Source organism: Schistocerca piceifrons, chromosome 7, assembly GCF_021461385.2.
Source record: "Schistocerca piceifrons isolate TAMUIC-IGC-003096 chromosome 7, iqSchPice1.1, whole genome shotgun sequence".
NCBI classification, from domain to species: Eukaryota; Metazoa; Arthropoda; class Insecta; order Orthoptera; family Acrididae; genus Schistocerca; species Schistocerca piceifrons.
This window is the reverse complement of record NC_060144.1, coordinates 217552213-217569463: the sequence shown is the minus strand read 5'-3', so window position 1 is coordinate 217569463 and position 17251 is coordinate 217552213. Positions and strand designations below refer to the sequence as shown.

The window sequence follows — 17251 nt, the reverse complement described above, 5'->3', positions numbered from 1 at the left end:
TGGAATTTCTTCTTTTTTATTTTTCACTGTTGCGGTTTTCTATTGTTAGCATGCCTTTTTCTTGCATTTGAGTAGTCAGATGCCTTCTCTATCACTTCTAACATCTTAATTTATCAAATATAATCTACTTTAATATTTCACTATTTATGCACTTTTGTCTTCACCATAGTGTGACAGACCTACCTAAATACTTAAAAATCTCATTTATTCCTACCATCTTCTCTTTTTTGTTGGCTAAGTAAATAAAAGTTATATCTGTATCTGCTATCACTTTGTAAGTAGAAGTTTTTCTTATCTTTATTTGGCTATAGTTTCATTTCATAGGTATTTTATCATTAACTCCACTCCTTGTAAATATAAATTTTAAGTCATAAAACAAGCTTCATTTTATTAAAGTGTCAGAAGTTAATGACTGAGACTGTATTTCATTTACAATTCAAAACATGTTCTGATATGAATCAACGGATTAGTCCAAAAAAAAATATTCAGAAACAATAAATAGGCTCCTTAACAGAAGATTTACATCTGGAGTGGAAAAGATCACAAATATTGCAATCCATACAAAATCAGTGCAGAATTACTGTCTGTATGAAATAAGTTACTTGAATCAAGACAATCATAAAAAATGTAAAAAACCTCACCATAGAAGCATCTTGCCATTTATGAAATCATCCCTATAACTAATTTCAGAAGTATTTCAATAAGTAGTCTCATGCAGAGACATACAATAAATGTAAAAGGATAAAATAAAAACTCACCTCCCTCATCCTCCAGATCTTCTTTGCTAATATCTTTTTTCTCCTCTCCATCTAGTGTCTCAGCACTACCTTTATGGCTGTCATCCTTAAATGGACGGTTTTTGTGACTGCCATAGGATTTATTACTGTGATAGAACAAGATACGGTTAGTCATACGTATAGTCACAATGCCATATTACACATTTATTTTTCTGTAGTACCTTATGACATCTTCTTCTAATCTTTGCTTATAGTATTCATTTTCTATCCTGTTATCTTGATGGTTCTCCTTGATAGAATTCCCAATCAGTTTGGCATTGTTCATCATTAGTTTGCCCTTCTTCAGTTTATTTTTAAGGTCACCTTAAACAAAATAGTGAAAATAAGTTCCAGACAAACATTATTGTAGATCACACAAACAAACACATAACAGAAAACAGCATTTCCACTAGCTTTTGAGCACTAGCTTTTTTTCTAGCAATAACACACTTATTCACATGCACAATTGGATTGACTGCAAAACACACACACTCCCGAGGCCACAGCAAGACTAATTATTTAATTAACAATTAGTGTTGCCAAGGCAATATTAATTGTTGATACTTGATTACTCAAAGTAATTGCTTGTGCTGATGGAGGCTGGGAGGGGGTAGGGAAGGATGCAAGGAAGGAATAGTGGGAAAGAGGCAGACCAATGTCTTTGTGGCCACACAAGAATACGAAAAGGTTACAATGGGAACAATAAAAGGAGCTGTAGGAAGAGGGAAGAGGGGGGGGGACTAGTGCGAAAATGGGGAGGGGGAGAGGAAGGAGAGAAAAACAAAGATGAAGGAGGAGAAAGGGAGGGGAGAGAAAAGGGAGAAGGGTTGAAAAGGGGAAGAGAGGAGGAGAATGAAGGGAGGGAAAGGGAGAATGTCCAGATGGAAGCAGAAAGAAGAGAGGAAGAGTGCTGGAAGAAAACAGTACATGATCTGGACAGGGAAGGAGTACTGTGCCATAAGAGAGAAGGGAAAGGCAAGATGAGGCAGTGCAACAGATTAGTGGAGGTTTAGGCCGATCAGCTATATGTTAGTGGTTGCCTTTACCCTATTTTATGTATTGCTCCATCCAGGAATTTCCATTATTGTTATGCAAAATAGATACCAGTGGTGTATCGAAGATGTACTGTCATACTTTGAAGAAAATTATGAGGAGCTTTTGGTTCCACTAGAATCAGCTCAAGGATGGAAATGGTTCAAAATGATAATGATAAATAATGATTAACTATGAGTGGGGAGATCATACCAATTCAGAACAGAATTAGTGTGTATGATGATGATGCATATACGAAGTAAGTATAGGAATATACATGGGACAAGGCAGCATAGTTGTTAAGAAAATAGACTTATATTCTGAAAGAGTAATGTTCTAATCCCTGTATTTTGTTTTCAGTGATTTCTCTAAATCATTTTAGGTGACTGCCGAAATGTTTCCTTAAGTACAATAATAGTCCATTTCTGAGTCATCCTTCTCTATCCAAGTCAATTATTACATACTTCCCACAGTCTGAGGATATTTTACCCTTCTTGCATATTTTGCATACAATGTGGAACAATCCAGCGATGGGTGATTTTTGTGATGATCTTAATAGTTCTGAGTGAATGTCATCTGTCACAGTTGACATCTTTCAACTTAGGTTTTATAGTGATCTGTCAAATTCTTATTGCAGTATTGCATCCATCGATAAACTCTTCATCATCTTCCTTTTCCCTTTCCAAAATATCGACATCAGGTTCCTTTCCATTATAAAATATGTGTCTATAGGCCTTTTTCTTCCACTTTTCAGCCTTCCCTTCTTTGCCTAGCAGCCTATTGGCTATCTACCTAAGTTCTTAATTTTCATATGACTGCTTACACTGTCTTCCAAGTTTGCTTTAATTTGTCTGTATGCAGGATCGATCTTTCCTATATTCATGAATGCTTTGCACTTCTAAATATATTGCTTTCTCATTTTGCACTTCCTTTCAATCTCATTTTGAGACATCTGAATTCCCTTATGACAGCTTCATTTTTATTTTTATTCATTTCATCAATTAAATTTAATAGCTTCTATATTATTCAAGAATTTATAATGCACTCTTTATTTTTACTTAGTTGTTTCTTGGCTCCTTCACTATTTCATCTCTTCAAAGGTATCCATTAATAATCTACAGTATTTCTTTTGCTATTTCAGTCAGTCAGTCAGTCATGCTCTTTGTGAAAGTGTTGAAATTCTCTTGTTGTCTTAGCTTATCCAGGTCCCATGTCCTTAACTGTCTACCTTCCTGTACTTTCTTCATATTTAATCTACACTTCACAGCTACTGGATTATGATCAGAGTCAGAACTGATCATGAAAATGTTTTGCAGTTTAAAACCTGGTTTCCAAGTAGGTGTCTTGCCATCAAATCCACTGCCCCAAGTCCCTTCCACAGATAAAACTTTTCATGATCCATAAACCAACTTTGTACAGTGGTTAGATTGAAAAATTCTACTAACTGGCTTTCTCCTTCATTTCTTTCCCTCTTCCATCTATTTGTGTTATTTTTCCATCTCTTCCATCTCCAATGGTCTCTACTGTCTCCAATGGTCAAATTCTGCGTCCATAACAATTAACCTTTCGTCTTTATCATTGTATTTAATAGCTTATTTTATTATACTTTTTTCCATCTATTCATCATCTGCAAAGCGAGTAGTCACTTGTACTATTGTGGTTGGTCATGGCTTACATATATCTTGAATATACTAATCCAGTCACTATGCTGCTCTTCGCAGTTTATGTACATCTTTATTTTACTGATCATTATGAGGCCTTCAATTATTCCCACTATATGTAACTTTAACTTATCTGTTCCCCTAGGCAAGTTCTCTAGTCTCCCTATCCAACTAAGAGATCTAACATTCCATGCTCCAAACCGTAGAACACCAGATATGTTTTTTCTGCCAAGGCAGTTACCACAAGATGTTAAAGACTTTTACATGTGTATGTTAATTAATTCAGTTTTTGTAATTTGAGGTCAGAGCAACAACAGCAACATAACAAAGGCATAGACACCACAGCAGCACTGAGTAGTCTTTTGCTCCAGCTCACACTCTCTTCCTCTTAAAAACATGAAAGTAAACTGGTACTAGAATATTGTCCATCGGTGTGAGAACTAGTTTCAATAAACTACAGTCTCAGAGAGCTTTCATCTATCTTCATTGTTGCCCAATTTTTTCAGTGCCTATATAATCTTCCTCACTGGTACATCCTTTGCTTTGGTGTGAAATCCTTACCCTGCTGGGGAGCTGCTCTTGTCAAAAGTGTCATGTTGTGGCATCTCACATCCAGCTTCAGCCTAAAAAATTAGCTTGGATATCATATTTCGTGTGCCCAAACAATTTATGTGTCACATATCAATAAGGAATTTGAAATATTTACCTCTAGACAGGAGCATTTATAAGATCTGTCGTGAAGTTGAGAAGAATTGTTGATGAAGCACTGGATACAAATATACCAAGCAGCACAGTCTATGGCAAGATAACGATGTATAGTACCCAGAAAGAAACTTCTGATGAAATAGTAGCTACTGCACAAGGAGCATGGAGCTACACCCAGACATCTACACAGATGTAGATTGTCCACAAATATATCACCTGATTTCCACAATAATAACTACTTACAGTTGCAGTATACAGATTTTCATCTATTTTTCATTACAATAAAATCATACTGCTAATGGTTTTTGTTTTAAATCACTTTATTACCCACTGGAATGCAGTGCCACTATAGTGGCTTTGATCGGCTGCGTCCTGGAAAGGGTAGATATATTGTTGACTTCTGATAGGGCTACAGACAACAACATGCCCTGTTTCCTGGTTTACGTGTGTACCCTGTTTCCATCATGCCTACAGCTGACTTTCGCCCCAGCAACACAGTAAGAGAGGTCACTTACACAGATACCAAAAGCTGCTACAAAACTATCTGGAGACCCTTCTACGCTACTCCATACAGCAGAATTTTCACTTCATGGTCAGACTCCTGTTTATGTATCACATACAACACAAAAAATGTCCAGTACAAAATCAGCAGATCTATTAAAATTCCCTTTCAATACATTTACAAGTACTCATTGCATTACCTACATGATTAGCTTTACATAGCACACAGTATGTTGTGACAACTTGCAACATGATTTTATTTGACTTCACAATATTACAGAAATTCAGAAACCTGTTTCACTAATTATGACAAAATCTTGTAACTTTCATAATGTACCAAGAATATGATATGTTACATTGTATTAAAATGTGGTCTTTATTTACATCTATATTCTTAGTCAGCTGAATGTAAATTTAGAGGTCTGACTTCAGTAGACAAAAATTTAGGTCTACGGCAATTCTACCATCAGAGCTGTGGCATACCAAACAAGTTAAAAAGGTTTGAAAAATTTTAATATCCACAGATGTTGATAAATGGCCTGCATCAGTGGATAAAGCATCAAGGGATGTGGAACTCATTTTTCTTATATATGCAGAGCTCCAGTTACAGATCATGCACAAACCATCATCTGTTTTGGGGGTTATCAGCAGTAGCTCACTGACAATTTAAAAAAATTTTCTCACTGTTGGCTATGCAGTCCATACCTGGCACACTTTCCCATGGCCTACATGCCAAAGTTGGCCTATATTTCAAGCTAGAAGTGGTTTGTCACAGTTATGGTTGCCAACAAGCCATTTTCTGCTCAGCAGCACCTATGATAACCATTAAGAAGTGTGGGAGAAAAATCATATAGGGTGTTGGGGTGCAAGCAGAGCACAAGTTGAAGAAGCGATGTACTCTCCAAACCAGCCCTTGAACTGACAACACACACTTCTCTTTTCCGCTATTTTTCTATTTCTGGAGTTTGATCCATCTTAAATCAGACACAGTGGCTCTATCAAGTGGTTGGTGGCATGTATGCTGTCCCTTGAGTGTATCCTTTTTATTCCATTTGCTGAGTATATGGAGGTTTCACCAGCCAAACCTCATCTATTATTTAAACAACCTACAAAGCCCACATCTTTCAGTATGCATACGGTATTTCATTATTCGGCCTCCCATGCATTGGTACAAATCTGATGTCAATGAAGTAGGATTGCTCACCTTTCAGGGAGGCCGTTAGTTTCCTGGCTTGCCTTGCCAGGGAACTCTGTGACGTACTGGCATTTCTCACAATGCTGTGCAGGTAAAGGCCACCTTGCTACAGACAGGCAACACTATTCACATGCAGGCAGCATGCTCATCAATTCCTGTCCATGAGGGGCCAAGTCCATGGTGATGCTGCATGCCATTGTCACAGCTTGCCTGCCACCTTATGCTGAAAACTGCCCTCAGCTGTCTTCTGGTTGTCATTCAGAGTACTAAGATTCATCTTGTTGTTGCACACCAGTAACCAATAGCACTGCACAATCTGCTGCCACCAGTACACTGTCCTCACTGGTGTAGTGCCTCGAGAATTTTGGGATAAATTCTACATACACTCATATTTCACCATCTCGAACACATGATATTTTAAGGATGAGTGGGTGAGAGTGGAATTGTGTCTACTGTGCCACAATTTATGTGTTTGCAGGATGGGCATGTGTTACGAGAAGACTAAATTTGAGGCGGTCTATCGGTGCTGACAAGTGTTGGCCATGCACGCCTTGGAAGTCATATGTCCAGTACAAGGAGTAATCACGGGCAACTCTTTGGCAGTGAAATAGTAGTGACTGTTGGAACAAATGAAATATGTTTTATCTAGAGACTCATATACTCTGTCGTTTCACTTGTTAGGAGCAAGAACTGTTTTGACAAGGGTTATTAAAATCAAAAGAGACTGTGATGGTATATGTTAAGTACTAATGTTTTCCAGACGGGGTTGATTTGCAAGACTTGAAAGCACATGTAAAACTTGTGTAATTCTTTTATTGTGAAGAAGAAAATATAGTGAAGTTGATACAAAAATATTCTGAGAGTAAGAAATCATTTCAAAAGTAGGCAAGTAGTTAGTATCATTTCCCTAAACAGCACAAAATCTTCAGAGAAGAAGCATTGTGAAGATCGACACAGCCGTCTGTCCTGAGAAGAAGATCAGCTGCACACAATATGTAAATCATCCGCGAGAGACGTGTAAGTCTTGCACCACTGTACCACACAGTCTCCGGTCGTCTGGAAAACGTTAGAAACTGGCGACCCAAGTGACAGGACCCAAAGAAAGTGGGAATTTAATGACAGAAATTGAGATAAGAAGCTATTGAGTTGCTGTAGCAACCGAGAGTAACAAGACAAAGAAACTGTTATGCAGAATTGGATTCTGCCTAAAAGGAAAAAAGAGTGAAAAAGTTAATAAGCACTGAACAAAGAAAGATGCAGAGAATAGTTTGACTAAGAAGATTTGGTGTAGGGAAGTAAGCAGTCCTCACAAATACGTTGACCCAACCGATGTTGACACAGTAACCAACTGATGCCGATGCATTAACCTGCCACCACTGCTGACTGCAACAGCTGCCATTCACCGTTACTGACTTCGCGTCTGCTCGCCAACACCAACGCTGTAACCAACGTTCAATGAGCTATTCACTGGTGCCAATTCTACACCTGCTCACCGACGCAGCCTAAAACTTTACGCCGGGTGAGCAAAAAATGATAATTTGTTGGTAAAGTTGAGGGGACAATTGTATGATAAACTGTTATTATGTTATTGTATTCAGTGGTGAATTTTCTTTAGATGAACAGTAGGTCTAACATCCATAAAATTATAGATAAAGAACAGCAACAAACTTCAGAGCCAGCCATGGCAGTTACTGCAAGAAAGGAAATGCCAGACTGGAATGAGGTAGCAAATTTAATTAAAGCACTACGCCTTAAATTAGATGACCTGAGACAGGAACTAAATGCTAGATTATATGACCAAAGTGCTAAGTTGGATGACCAAAAGGCTGATATAGCCATTCTAAGTGAAAAGTTAGAAGCACAGAGTGTAAATTCAACAGCTCAAATTGCCTCTTTGAGAAATGAAATAAGTACTACTTTAAGTGAAAAGTTAGAAGCACAGGGTGAAGCCCTAAATTCTAGGTTTGATGTATTAAATGATTAAGTGGAAACTTTATGATTAGATTTAAAGAATGAATTAAACAAGTCTTTAACAGTCCAAATGAATCAAATGTTTACGGATTTTAGCTAAAAGCAGGATGACCAATTTCAAGAGTTGACCCAGAAATTAAAATTTGATACTGAAGATAAGTGTAACAATACAGAGCCTGCATTTAATGCAAAATTAGGGTCATTTCAGAGTGTGTGTAACGTTACATTTGATGCAGTGAAACAAAGACTACATACTTTAAATGATACGTAGAAAGAAAGAATAAGCTGATCCCTGTTGTCCAATCGCAAATTGCGGTTATCAACACTCGAGTAGATAATGTGGAGAGAAATTTTAAAGAAAAGCTACCAACCTGAGACACCATAAATATAAGTAGTCTGGCGGAACCTTTTGAGCTAATTATAGATCGAGAAGCTACTGAGAGTATAATGTCGAGAAGCGTTTTGACTGTTGCTTTTTCCAAACTTAATGATAATAGCAATGCTAGAGACGACTCATGGAAAGAATTCAAACCTGTCCATGGCAAAGTAGAAAATATGATAACTTTACCTGCTGTTGGGTTACATAGTAAGGTAATGATTGTTTTGTTGTGGGGAGACTTTGACACAAAAATTAATGAGAGGTATTTGTATTCACTTGCTCAAGTGAGGTTAATATCAGATCCATGGGATCTGGATGGAGTCACAGCTTTCCCCAGGGATGTTAACATCCAATGTTAATGGGCGGAGTGATGACCGTCGGTTCCTGAGTTCTTTTCGGTGTTACTTCCAAATTTACTTTCCTACACCAAATTCCCTTCAATTCTTCAACTATTCTGTGATCTGTTCTTGAATTCTTAAACTATCCTATCATGTTAGTATTTAAGTGACCGAATATGACTACAAGATTGTGGCTAATTTAAGAGAATCACGAATAAACAGTGACCTCTAAACATAAAATGGAACAAACAGAATAATAATTTAATGGAAAATTAGTATGATGGCACTAGGTAAGCAGAATGATATCGAGCTGACATGGACCGAACATTGTATTTTATGTGGGTATAAAATATAATATGAAGTGACTAACTAGATTACTATTTTATACAATAGTGTATAATTTTCTAATTTTATAGAATATTTTATACCTTTTGATGAGCTGTGATGTAGACAGGGAGGGTTTATATTGATTTTGGAAGGGTGGTTAGTGTAAGTACAAGCATAACTAACACTAATCACACACCCCACCTTCCAGACAACCCTCGGAGACAAGTGTAACTGATTCTTCATCATTTGTCATTTCATAGATGCCATAGATGTTGCTAAGATTTTTTTCGGGGGCTTCAAAGGTGAAGGTGAGAATGTCCATTCTGCAGGAGACATTTAACATCATACCTCCTCCGGCTTCTCGCTCAAGTACTGGTGAAGTAGGGATCCTGAGGAAGGGGAGCGGGAAGGGTTTTCCTGTCTTTGGGGCTATCTTCTTTCACTTCTTCGATCTTAGCAATCGTTTCTATTTTTTCATTTCGTCCTTCTCTATTGTGTACCAGTCTATCTTTGCCTCTTTCCATACGCACACACTTCTATCGCTGAAGTCCTTCTTACTTTCCCTGGTTTACAATAACCTTCAACTTATTTCAAATAAGTGGCTGAAGAATCACGCTGCACAAACACACATCGACATACACACAAAATTACACTTAGACACAAACATGAAAATTACGGGCTAGAAACTGAAAGCGATGTCAGAACCGCCAAGGGATGTAAGGGAATAAAGACATATGTACATCTGGGTAGATGCATATATTGTGTGGTTGATATATGACGGTTCTGCATTGCCCCCTTTTTTTCTTTTGTCGCTTCTTATGTACTTATACGTAGGTATAAGAACAGAGACTGTTTTATATCACACAAGGAAGTTAGAGAAATGAAGGAGAGTAGAAACTATGGAAGAATTAATGAGAATAAGCCAGGGAGGAACTAATGGTGATAATTATTTAGGAATATCAATAGAATATTTGTTCTGATTACTTGTAGGGCAGTGGGACAAGTTTAGTATAAAGAAAGGTATGGTATATCGAGTTATATATAAATATGTCTACTGAAAGCGTAGAAGCTGAAAAGTAGTGGAGGACTCTAGGGAATCAAATAAGGTACCAAGAGGTAAAAGTGAAGTGTGAAGTAGAATTGAATTTTGCCAGGTAATATTTAGCGACGGTATACATAAAGATGTATACTAGGGCAGTGAACTATGAAGCCTACCCAGGAAGGAGAAGGAGGGCGCACCCAGCATTTATTGGATGGAAAAGGGCAGGTGGGCAGACCCAAGAAGGGCTGACCTACACTATGCGGACAGGGGTACCACGAAGGGGCTTGACTTGTACCATAATAGATTAGGAAGTTTAAAGGGGCGTACCTACCAACAAGGAAGGAGTAAGGGCATTCATAGTAACAACCCATATGTAAGGTATAGGTATTGTGCCTAAAAGGAAAAGGGCAGTATAATGACAAAAGTCACACATTTTGTAGAGATTATTCTGGTAAGTTTAAGTTCTTCTGTGGGAGGTTCTGGGTTTGAGGGGATGAGGAAGTACCCCAAAAGTGCCCCACTTGTGACAGGATATTTTCCAGGACTGGATCAGACTCTGAATGAGGCTCTCCAGCAGGGATACGACTTCCTCAAATCCTGCCCTGAAATGAGATCCATCCTTCATTAAATCCTACCCACTCCACCAAGAGTGTCTTTCCGCCGTCCACCTAACCTTCGTAACTTCTTGGTTCATCCCTATGAAATCCCCAAACCACCTTCCCTACCCTCTGGCTCCTACCCTCGTAACTGCCCCCGGTGTAAAACCTGTCCCATGCACCCTCCCACCACCACCTACTCCAGTCCTGTAACCTGGAAGGTGTACACGATCAAAAGCAGAGCCACGTGTGAAAGCACACACGTGATTTACCAACTGACCTGCCTACACTGTGAAGCTTTCTATGTGGGAATGACCAGCAACAAACTGTCCATTCGCATGAACAGACACAGGCAGACAGTGTTTGTTGGTAATGAGGATCACCCTGTGGTTAAACATGCATTGGTGCACGGCCAGCACATCTTGGCACAGTGTTACACCGTCCGGGTTATCTGGATACTTCCCACTAACACCAACCTATCAGAACTCTGGAGATGGGAACTTGCCCTTCAATATATCCTCTCTTCCCATTACCCACCAGGCCTCAACCTCCGCCAATTTCAAGTTGCCGCCACTCATACCTCACCTGTCATTCAACAACATCTTTGCCTTTGTACTTCCACCTCGACTGACATCTCTGCCCAAACTCTTTGCCTTTACATATGTCTGCTTGTGTCTGTATATGTGCAGATGGATGTGTGTGTGTGTGTGTGTGTGTGTGTGTGTGTGTGTGTGTGTGTGTGTGTGTGTGTGTTTGTGTGTGCGCACGAGTGTATACCTGTCCCTTTTTCCCTCTAAGGTAAGTCTTTTCCGCTCCTGGGATTGGAATGACTCCTTACCCTCTCCTTTAAAACCCACATATTTTGTTGGTGTCCATCTACCCAGGGAGAAATGATCATCGTAATAATATGAGAGAAATTAGAGTTTGCATGGACAGATTTATGTGCTCATTTTTCCTGCACACTTTTCGAAGGTGGAACAGTAGAGAAAGAGCTTGAAGGTAGTTCAATAAACCCTCTGTCAGGCACTTAATTGTGAATTGATGAATAATTATGGAGGGGTAGATGTAGATGAATTATTTACAGCACAACTGAGAAAGAGTTGTTGGCTTTGGTATTTGGAGTGAACTACTTTGTATGCTACCAACATGGTAGTTCGTTAACAGCAGTTACTGGTCATTCAACTCTACTGTGGCTATTGAACTTGAAGATCCAAGCAGTCAGTTGATGCAGTGAGCTTTGAAACTGTGTGAATATGATCATGAGGTGCTCAACAAACTAGGTAGAGTGCATCAAAATGCTGATGTACTGAGTACAAAGGTCTGTGTATAGCAAGCAGATGTTTATTGCTGAGTAGCAGGAGGCACAAGAGTGAGACCCAGAATGCCACAAATCTGCTACTCTTCTGGACTTTGTGTCCAAAGATTGCATCTTGTACCACAAAATTCCACAAGGAAAGCCACTGGTGATACCAAAAACACTACAGTGTCATATTACCATGCAGTGCCACGATAGCACCCAAGTGGGTCACAGCAGGAAGTGTCTATTACGCACGAGTCATGACATGATATTAGTGTAAAGGCCACCAACACGACACTGAGAATTATGTTCAGTTTGTCTTCCATGTGCGCAAAGAGTGTGGAAGTGAAGATCACAAATGCTACTGCAAACCTTGCCAGAAGCTTCCAGATCATTTGAGATCATAGCTCTAGACATTTTGGATCCTTTTCACGTAACCTAGTTCTGGTGTCAATCACCAAGATGACAGCAGAAATGTCAGCCAAAGCATTTCTCACACACTTGATTTTCCCACTTGGATGTTCTGACACCATTCTCACAGAGCCAAGGAACAGATTTTCCATCTACTTTATTTGTAAAAGTGAGCAAACTTTTAAGAACTAAGAAGTGGAGAACCATTCCCTGTCAACCCAATGCCAATGGCTGAGTAAAACATTTTCATAAGATGATCACAAAAATGTTATCCCACTATGCAAACAAGACAAACAGAACACGTATTTGCCACAGATTCTGTCCATTTACAACAGATGTATTGTCAGATCCATGAGGCACACACTCCTGAGTTCTCCATTTGCACTGGATAAACTATCACTAGGTGTTGTCTCAACCAAGGCCAAGAGCCTGGACTGAAGACTTAAAACAATCTGGTGGAAGGTAGAGCAGAGTAATTTTAATGCTGGGGTTAAGCAAGTACAGAAAGTTAACAAAGGCACTGTCTTACTGCCTTACTGACAGTGGGACTGGGTCTTGTTAAGAAACCCAGCAACCAAGAAAGAGAAGATAAAAAAATTCTCTGCACTCTATAAAGGTCCATAACAGATTACATGTCTAACATGCCCTGTCAATGCAAAGAAACAGTTAGCAGACAATACTGTAGTTGGGCACTTCAACAGGTTAAAACCCTATTAGAGACAGGCAGTGCCACCCTAACCCATGGTTCCATGTGAGACTCTGTGATGGACCATGAATTCACTGACTGATTAAGACACATAAAGAAAGTCTTCACCCAAGCACCACAACAATATACATCGCTTTCCATGTGTACCTACGCCTTGTGGTCATGAGACTGAGTATGGGCACTATGGGCTGCACAGGGTGATGGACTCACTGTCAGCAAACAGGCAAATACTGAGAGGCAGCTGAGTCTTTGCCACTGCACCACTATTGTTATGAAGTGATGGAGACAAGAACATAGCCTGCGATAAGAACAAGTAGCGATGGCTGCCTGTGGCGCAGCAAGGAGCTGCTCTCGCTGGCATGGCCAAACTAATGCACGTTGATATCAAGACGGACACCCGAGACATACACACAGATTTTCTGTTTTCTGCAAGCTGTTCACACAAAGGGCTCATGTCACCTTGTAATGGAACATTTCCTACATATGATGGCTGCCTCAGTATATAGCCACAGGGCCTTAATCACCATTGCAACTTCACGCCTTCTATCATGAGATTTGAATCAATCAACAATGTCATTGCCATATTACTATGTTACATCACAGCGTATCTTTCATTTTCCTGTTACTGTATGAGTAACTTGAGAGATTTAACTCTTTACACATACCAACACAATTCACAATATATGTACTCAGTGTTGAAGCTTGCAACAGTGTTTCAAATTTTTCTAGTGTCATAGGTCTATTACATGCCACTTTGTAATTAATGTGTCAGTGTGGTATCTACAAAAGTAATTCCAGTTTATTATTTGCCAGTAGAAATGTTTCACAAGATTCCAAATAACTATGTATAACTAGTCTGAGTCTGCAGAAACTGGTTGTTGTTATTCCATTAGTTACCACTGCTGCCAGGTAGTGTTTAGTGCTTCAATGTCCAGTTTCAATTGTATGACCTGTCTAATCACAGTTCCAATAAAATGACTTTTCTTGTAAATATATTTATCCTTCTGTAGTTGTTTCTTCATTGCCCAAGGAAATTTCAGTGAGACAGATGTGTTTGAATTTGGAACTGATTAACATAAGAACAATAGGATCACTAAATCACTTTATGAGAAAGTTATAGATATGTGGTGCATGTACTTTTAAGTTTTAATCTATAGTTCAGTAAGCAACCCACACTACATAGTCATATTTCAGGATTCTAATTTCAGTAGTGTCTTTCTCTTGGAATGGCTGTCTTATGGATGTTCCTTGATATTCTTTTTCTGTAGATAGATTCATTATTAGAGGAATAATAATTATGCATTTACTATCATTAATTTCCACTATTTATCTTTCAAACTTATTGACAGCTACTTATCTCACAATTTCCCCTGGTGCCCTTGCAGATTCTGCTCATAATGAGATGAGACTGAATTTCAGGCATTATCTTCCAGTTTTACTTCTCAGAGGATATAAATTGCATGTAACTTTTGCTTTTGAAATTTGATGTGGTGATTTCACATGGCTGTACATGTGGATACCACCCCCCCACCTCCTACACAAGTATCCTGCCTGTCTTACTATCCCAAGACTACTATTGATGCCAATTCATGAAACGTAGGTGGACTGAAAACAGTATCTCTCTAATGGTAAGCAACTGCTCCTCCTGACAAGGCAGCCATTATTATTGAGTGATATTATGACAGTTGATTGCTATCATACATTACTGGTACTTACCTGCTACACCAATAAATCAACTAACAATACAGGAAAGTAGATAAATCAGTCTGGATCATGCTGTCTCCCATATTGCCAAGTGGTAACAGCAAAGGTATGTTTTAGTAGTACCTTGAAAGGTATATTTTTACTATAATACTTCCTATCTCTGGCTCCATTCTTACAGTCAAGCTTAATTAGGAGTACCTGTAGGAATTCTGTAAAAACACCTCAACTGACTGACTACTACCATGAATCGAGGTTGCACAAGATAGTGTATGTAGTCTCAAACATTGTGTCTAATGTAAGATCTTATTAAATGTCGTTTTACTGGTTTCATTTCTTAATAAAGAAGCCCATTTGGCAAAAAATTAGTCTATCCAGGACACACACACACACACACACACACACACACACACACACACACACACAGGTGAATCATTAAGCCTTTATTGATGGGGCAGTAATTATGTCACGTGCTCAACCACATGTGCACTGTCTCTATGTGAGCATGAGGGAGTAGCAAATCAGTGAAGCATTTATGTTTCAAGCAGAGATTGTTTGTAAACATTGGCAAATGTAAGGATGTGACAGAGTGCCAAAAAGCGGTACTCATGTTTGGTCGTGTCCATGGCCATGCAGTGTGTAGGGTTGCTGGATTTCTTGGTGTTTCATGGTTGACTATTAAACAAGTCTACAGGCAGTGGTGTAACACATGTGGCCACGAAACACGATGTCTGAATTGTGGTTGGAAAAAGATAAAAGGATATTGACCAAAAGGGACGGGAGATGCATTTCAGGGCTTTAGAATGAAAAATTCGGAGTAGGTATTAAAATCCATGGAGAAGAAATAAAAACTTTGAGGTTTGCCGATGACATTGTAATTCTGTCAGAGACAGCAAAGGACCTGGAGGAGCAGCTGAACGGAATGGATAGTGTCTTGAAAGGAGGATATAAGATGAACATCAATAAAAACAAAACGAGGATAATGGAATGTAGTCACATTAAGTCGGGTGATGCTGAGGGAATTAGATTAGGAAATGAGACACTTAAAGTTGTAAAGGAGTTTTGCTATTTGGGGAGCAAAATAACTGATGATGGTCGAAGTAGAGAGGATATAAAATGTAGACTGGCAATGGCAAGGAAAGCGTTTCTGAAGAAGTGAAATTTGTTAACATTGAATATAGATTTAAGTGTCAGGGAGTCGTTTCTGAAAGTATTTGTATGGAGTGTAGCCATGTATGGAAGTGAAACATGGACGATAAATAGCTTAGAGAAGAAGAGAATAGAAGCTTTTGAAATGTGGTGCTACAGAAGAATGCTGAAGGTTAGATGGGTAGATCACATAACTAATGAGGATGTATTGAACAGAATTGGGGAGAAGAGGAGTTTGTGGCACAACTTGACTAGAAGAAGGGATCGGTTGGTAGGACATGTTCTGAGGCATCAAGGGATCACCAATTTAGTATGGATGGCAGCGTGGAGGGTAAAAATTATAGAGGGCGACCAAGAGATGAATACACTCCGCAGATTCAGAAGGATGTAGGTTGCAGTAGGTACTGGGAGATGAAGAAGCTTGCACAGGATAGAGTAGCATGGAGAGCTGCATCAAACCAGTCTCAGGACTGAAGACCACAACAACAACAACAGAATCATAACTGCTTCTAAACCCAACAGGAATTGCTGTAGACACAGAATGAATGTCCATATCAACCGGTTAGTGACAGAAAATTATGACAGTAAGATTGAAAGAGACCACTGTTCAAACATGCACATAAAGGATGATAACAGCAAAGCTCATCAGTATGTGTCATCTTGACTGGCTTGCAAAATCACTGAACCTCACAGAACATCTGTGGGACTTGTTAGAATGGCTGACATCAGCATCCTCTTAATTTAGTGGACCTGCATGATCAAATTCTCAGTGAGTGGCTTAACCTCGATGTGATGTAGCTGCACAACCTTATGGACTCACTCCCTAACCAAATTCAGGCAATTATCAAGTCCAGGGGCAGAATTACATGGCGTTAAGTCATGCTTCTAATGATTTCTCTAAGGGTGACAAAATTTTTGTGCAATACGCTTATTTGTACATATTTTTCGTTAATTCTGCTGATGACTTGCCCATTTAACCACAATATGTCTCAATGATTGATCATTTCACATGAAAGAACAGTAGCCACATCACTGAGGCTTTTACAGTAAATTTATTTAAAATTTTGAGATTTTTTTTTATTACTGTCAAGAGAATGTCAAAAGTATATTCGGTCTGCTAATCACTGTCAGTATTCATGAATACTTATACGAATGCTGATATAATTCAGCACAGTTAAGATGGTAGACATATTTCTTACTGAGTAGGGGCAGCATGCTGTTCAGGTGTTGGTTACTTGACAAGTTGTTGTTTTCTCAAGCCAATTGTTTTGTTTAACACATAAATACCTGCTGACATTGTAATAGAAAAGATAGAATAGATCAGATTGTCACGGTATGACTTTGATCATTCTTGCAATTTAACATTCTTTTGTAGCATGTTAAGTGATAACTTACGTGGTACAACTAGCATACTATATCTGTTGAATGGTAATTTGACAATGCTACTACTGAATATAATCCGTG

At 38.8% G+C, this 17251-nt stretch overlaps 1 protein-coding gene across 1 annotated transcript in view; it reads right to left on the bottom strand.

Annotated features, from left to right (window-relative positions):
- The window catches only part of LOC124709134 (sodium channel protein para), an 878324-nt gene that overhangs the window by 248376 nt on the left and 612697 nt on the right, over positions 1–17251 (bottom strand). Inside the window, exons 22-23 of the mRNA XM_047240797.1 lie at positions 959–1100; positions 759–883 (exon numbers count right to left, since the gene is read on the bottom strand). Coding sequence (XP_047096753.1) covers positions 759–883; positions 959–1100 — 267 coding nt within the window. The remainder of the gene's footprint in view (positions 1–758; positions 884–958; positions 1101–17251) is intronic.